Raw genomic sequence first — 6,328 nt, forward strand, 5'->3', positions numbered from 1 at the left:
GCCTAAAAAGGCCCCTTATCCCAGAGAAGTGCTGGGAACAGAAGTAATGCATCTGCAATTATTTTTTTTTAAAGCTGATACAAAAGCGTTATTATGGACTTTCCTGAAGCATGAAAGGTTTTTCCCCCCTGACCAGCAGTGTTTAGAGGGCCCACTTATTCCAGGTCTGAAGGAGGGCTCATGATTCTGCTTGCATGATGATTTTGACTACGACGATCTTGTTTCATTTATTGGCTTAAAACTGATGTGAAAGACCAAAGAGGCTGGGTGGGGAGCATCATTTGCCTGAGGTGGAAATGAGGAGATGACAGCTATAATATGCAAAGAACATTTGTTTCTGTGCTCAGCAGTTCCGTTCAAACTTCCGTGACAGGCCTCTATTTCTTCATGCACTCACAGAAAGATGCTGGTGGGAAGGGACGTTTGAGGTCTCTAGCCCAATCTCCTTGGTCACAGCAGAGTTGATGCCAAAGGTAGATCAGATTGTTTCACATGTACCAGCAGCACTGACACACTTAATTCAGCCAACACTGAGACCAGCTGCCTCCTCTCGTGCTTCTCATCTACAGCTCACCAGCAGTCAGAGCTGTCTTCTTCATGAGACCATGCCTACATGGTCCCTCAGGAGGAGCAGGCACCCAGCTGTGTCTGTTCACAGCTTCCTGCTGTCCATCTTCCACCTGATCTTGCGCTGCCCGGATGAGGAAGTTCTGATATGGCCACAGAACTTCTGGACTGTTCCCAGCAGCCAGCACTAGCTGGGCTTTGCTATCCCCTGTGGCCTCCAGCGTCGCCAGTCACCCTCTGCCAATTGCCATGCTGAGGCCGTGAGACAGCCCCTCACCTTCAGGCTGTGAGCTGGTGGGCCCCATGTCCAACCATTCCATTCATTCAGCTGCTTCAAACTGAAGAATACAGATGAAGGGTAATAATTACCTCTAGGGCTATGGAGGCATCTCACCCAAACCCACCACAGTGTGGTGTGTACACAGCCAGTCCATGGGCAGAACCACTGAGCCTTGTCTCCTTTAGGAAGACGCACCTTCCATGTATCACCTGAGCTACAGGCAGGGCCACCAAACATCCCAGCAAGAAAGGGGCCATCGACACCAAACATCTAGTGAGCTCTAACAACACCATGATCGGGGCAAGAAAGCTGCTTACAGAATTGCCTCCTGACAGCAAAACCTCTCTCATATGAAACCACTAAGGACTTTGCTGCAGGCATGTCAAAAACTAAGGTCTGGTCTGCAATTGCACTTGGCCCAGTGGTAAGGCCTGACCAAAAGACAAGTCCATCCAGTGCGCATTCCTGCACAGACAGCCTCTTGCAGTCTAATCCCAGTGTGCGCTGACTTCTAGTGTGACCTTTGGACAGCTTTGAGGGAGTTCTGCCCCCAGCCGATGAGGCTGACAGATGGTGATAGGAATTAACCGAAATGAGCAGAGGATTAGCGCGGAGCTGAGAAAGGTGGCTCAGGCCTCTGGATATTATCACTGCTTCTGAGGAATCACTGGTAAAGACAGTCTTACCTTGGCAGTGCCAGCATGACACCACCACCAATTTTACTGTGGAAGAAGAATTAGGCTCAATGGTGAAAGACTTCTGCAGGTTTGGATGCAAAGTGCAGTGCATAACTCCATATCCTCAACTTTTTCTGGAGCTCTGAAACTGCTAGCTGTGATTGTCTTGTCTGCTCCAAGGAAAGGAACTAAACTATGCAATACCCCGTTGTAATCTGTAGCCCTCAAATCAACAATGACATCCCGCAGAGCACCAAGATGAACGAATGTGGAAGCAGATATTCTTCTGTTTACTTATCTTCAGCTGTATCTTCTGTCCACAGGTAGTGACAAAGGTGTCTGGTAAAACTGAACAAGGTGGTAGAACCAGCAGAAGCTGTGGAGTTGAGGACTCCATAGAGACATGTGGGAACCAGTGGCAGCCCTTCTCCACTTCTCTCTGTCCTGCAGCATTTCCCTCAGAGGAAATGGGGAACGGCTGCTTATGCAGCTCGTGCTGCCCTAACAAGCAGGTGCTGCCCCACTTACTTCTGGGTGATCAGATGGACAGAGCCAGAGGTGCTGATGTAGTACATACACAGAAAGCAGAGACCTCTCCTACCTTCTCATCTGCAAGAGCATTCCTCACCATTAAAGCTACGGCACCGCTGCTGGGAAGATGCATGGAAACTGGAATGGGCTTTTGTAGAGGTTGGATTATCCTCTAACGATCTATCTTTGGTACCAAACAGTAAAAGTTGACCGGTCAGCAAAACCTGGGGTGAATCCTGAGGACTTGCTCCAACGTGAATGTATTTTGAAACGAGCAGGGACTGGAATCTATCAGTTTTTAAAATGGAGCAATAGCAGGAATATAAAATTGCACAAGTGTGGTTAAATGATACGTGCCGGTTGAATCAGCACATTCATCATAGTGCCCAGGGCAAGTGGGAGCAGGGAGAGGCGTTGCAAGTGAAGCCTGATGCAAGAGCTACCTGCTTTTGAAATGCTGCTCGCTGGGGAGATGGCCAAAATGGCAGTGGCCGAGCGTGCTGTGGACAGGACGGAGCTGCACGAGCACAGCCCGCGCTGGCATGACGGCTGTGCTGCAAGGTGCCCCAAAGCAGAGCGCAGTGTACGACTTCAGCTGGAGATGGGGCTGTCCCAGAGACCGGCACAGGCGGGAAGAGGGTTGGCAGCAGCCGTGCCGTTTGCACCGTGTCCTTGTCACTCTGCACGCCAGGCCAGTCCTGCAGCCACACAGGGACATTTGGAGGGAACGACAATGGATGGCTTGCATCTCCAGAGACCAGTGACCGTTTGTACTGCCAGTATCTCATCTCCTGCTGTCATTGGACACGCACAAAGCCGCTGATGCTCAGACAAAAGTTGGTATTATTTACAGCTCCCAGGCTTGGTCACTCATTGTGCGACTGCCAAAATAGGAGTTTAAAAAGGAAGAAAGAGAAACAGCAACTTTAAAGGTCTTCAGAGATAAAAGACAATTATTTGTCAGCTCTCTCCCAGGCAGCTGGTGGGACAAAGAACTGCAGCTCTCGCTCTCTAAACACTTTCCTTTCATTCCGTGACTGATGCTGCACAGGTCATACTTGATGCCAGCTGGGACAGGGATGCTGAGCATCAGAGCAGCACTCGCCTGCGTACTGCAGGCACGGCTCAGGCTCCATTTCTGCTCCACCATCGCCTGGTACACAGGCTCGGTTTGTTTCCAGAGCCTCGTGACAGCCCCAGAGCTTTACCTTCACATTTGCGGCACATCCTCACTGCCAGTGCCTGGCAGATGGAGCTGCGTGAGAGGGAGGAAGCAGAACCCATGCATGCTGATCTGTAGCATGCAAGCGCCATTTAGATAATTACCACAGGTTTTTTAACTGACTTTCTTCTTTCCACCAGCTGCTATCGAAGCCATCCTGTTTTTTCCTCAGTCTGACTTCTACTGATCAGAGCATAACCTAAGACGCAGACACAACCATCCACGCAAGTTGTCTGAAATCTTTTTAAACGCTTTTATTTACAGTGCTAGTTGAAAACAATATATATATTTATATCTATAATCCTCGTGATGTCTGTGCCATAGAAAATGCTGTGGCTATATTGCCTTTAATTTACAAAAAATGGTCACAAGAGAATCTAAACAGAAAAATGGAAATCAAAGTTTGGTCCCCAATTTATTTCTCTCTTGATTTGTTTTAAAAAAGCCTCCAAATTAAAAAAATATGCAGTTCAGATGAAATTCGTATATAAAAACAACCCTTATCTTCTGAAAAATTCACGAGGGCCAGCTTGCTGTCTGTCATGTAAACTTGAAAAAAAAAAGCTTAAGATAAATCCCATCTCTGCATATGGTTTAACAGACCATTATTTGCTTGTAATATTTTTTTTACTTGTCTCTCAGGGTTCAATGGGAAAGCAGATGAGAGGAGGCCTAGGACTGGGAAACGCACCATGAGATCTGTGCCCGCAGCCTCCAGGACTCAGGGAGAATATCTGACTGACAGCAGGTTCTGGGAGCAGAAGCTGTCAAGAATCTCAGTCACACTAGCGAAGAGGGAGGGCAAGTGAAAAGGAATGAGAGGTGCTTGCCACGTGAACAGCCAGTCATATAGGCCTGGCAAGGTTACGCATTGGGCCACGATGGAAAATGCTGAGATTCTTGAGGGAAGAGGTTCGTTTGTATGTGGGCACAGCCGGAAGGATGCGGGGAGGTGGAATAATTTCAGGTGGGGAATGTCATAGATGGGCTGGATCTTCAGGTGGGAAGGAAACTGCTGTATTCCCTGTTTGAGAGCTTTTCTAACCTTTCCTCATCTGAGATTGTGTGAAGCCAGAGGCTAATGGACAGTGCAAGCACAGGCTGGAATGGAGGAGGAGAGATGGACGGAACAGAGGAAATGGGAGGGGAGGCCTCAAGCAGAAGACCCATTTTCTGTCTTCTGTCTCTTTGGATCCACTTCATCCTGAGAATGAACAAAAAGAAGGAAAAAAAAAAAGTTACCAGCAGTCACTGCACCAGAACATAATTTCTCCACAAAATTCTTACTGCTGCTCTTTCCTCCGCAAAAAAAAAAAATCTAAAAATCTGTTTGACCACCCTAAATCCATTCCTCTTAAAGTATTTTCAGTGTCTCATGACTGTTCTGTTGACAACTGTTAAGACGTGGACAGTTTCTTTTGCAGTTGCACTGCACTGCTGCTTACAGGAGGCATAGCAAGCACAGGCTTACACCACTTCACACACACCCTGAGACCTGGCCTGCAGCCCAGAAATTACAGGTCTTAGCGGGGTCATCACCCAGCACTTCAACTGGCCCTGGATCCCACCAAGAACCCATGAGGCTCTGTCCCTTTGCCACATCAGATTTGTTTACCCATCTGCTGCTGAAACAGCAGTGACACCCAAAGATGAATTGAGATGCTCAACAACAGCATCCACGTGGACTTCATCAACACAACACGGTCACCTTGCTCCTTCTCACTGCCTTTACCCACACAACCACTCACCTCCTCCTCCTCTGCAGATCGTTTTTCTGCATGTCCATCCTGCTCTTGCCCATTCTCATCTCCTTCTAAGCACAAGCAAGAGCAGAAATTATGGGTTAGTTAAAGTAACACTTAAGGGAATGTAATCTGAAAGTCAAAGGGCTCAGAGACGGAATTTCCCTTCTTGTTCTTTTATTTCCCCAAAATTTGCCCTTCCCCCAAGCCCCCCATTCTGTCTATACTAATCATACCCACCGTCATCCTCGTCACCACCTTCTTCTTCATCCACATCCTCAGGATTCTCTTCCTCATCCTCTTCAGCTCCATTTTCCTCATCCTAAGCAAAAAATTTGTCAGAGCAGAAACTACTGTCAGGATGATGTTCCCATGTGCTCTTTGCTGCAAGAGCAAGAACAGCCCTGCCACCCCCGCCTCCAGCTGCAGGCACACACCAAGCAAGCGACCTCTGCACTGTTACTCGGACACCGTCCCTCCCACATCAGTTGTCCCACTGCCAAAGCCCTCCTCCCCTCATGCCTCCTTGACAAAACCAATCCCCCCAGTCCCTCCCCAGCACTGTGAACCTGAGACATCCATGAGCTCATATCATGACACACTGCTGCCACCCCATTCCAACAATAGAAACATCGTTTTGGTTACAAGCTAATGACAGCTGGCGCTAGCTGTACATCTGCTCCAGATGCTCCTGACCTCTGCCAATCTGTCCATCTCGTTGCTGCTCCCTCAGCCCAAGCTCCTCATGCACCTGGGGATACCTGAGGAGATGCAATGCCGCATCCCGACTCCCACCTGCTCCGTCTCCGTTCTCCTCTTTGATCCTTCTGCTCAAAGACAGTACTCACTACACCAAGTTCTTCAAGGCTTATTCTCCACAGTTATCCTAGGTCTCGTCCATTTGCCCCCCTCCCTCCTAAGCCTCGCTGCTCTGTTTTCCTCCATCTCCTTTCACGCTCACTTCCTGCAGCGACCCTTCCCGAAGCCCTTCCATCTCCCTAACCGCGCCTCAAAGAGATTACTCCACACCTCACCTCTACTATCTCCTTCTTCTTTTCTTTGTGGACTGCTTTCTCCTCTACTTTCTCCTTCTTCTCCTTCATTTCCTATACCCAAGATGAGAAAAAACATGGCAGCGCTCAGCGGCCAGAAACGAAGCCGATCGGACGCGCGGTCCCAGACAAAGAGGGCTCGGGACAGGAGGCGCAGACGGCACGCACGGCGGGGAGCCCGGCTCTCCCGGCCACGCAGGGCAGCCCGACTGGCGGCACGCCTCGGGGCCGGCCGGACAGCGCCGGGCAGGGCGGCC

At 49.4% G+C, this 6,328-nt stretch overlaps 1 protein-coding gene across 1 annotated transcript; it reads right to left on the reverse strand.

The window, feature by feature from the left end:
• On the reverse strand, positions 3,512 to 6,125 carry PTMS (parathymosin; the record flags this gene model as incomplete). The annotated part of the gene is given in 4 exon segments (XM_021396103.1): positions 3,512 to 4,481; positions 5,026 to 5,090; positions 5,260 to 5,341; positions 6,054 to 6,125. Coding segments are annotated over 4 exon segments (270 nt in total), but the record flags the coding sequence as incomplete, so codon positions are not given.

The sequence above is a fragment of the Numida meleagris genome, chromosome 1 (genome assembly GCF_002078875.1).
Source record: "Numida meleagris isolate 19003 breed g44 Domestic line chromosome 1, NumMel1.0, whole genome shotgun sequence".
In the NCBI taxonomy this organism is placed as follows: Eukaryota; Metazoa; Chordata; class Aves; order Galliformes; family Numididae; genus Numida; species Numida meleagris.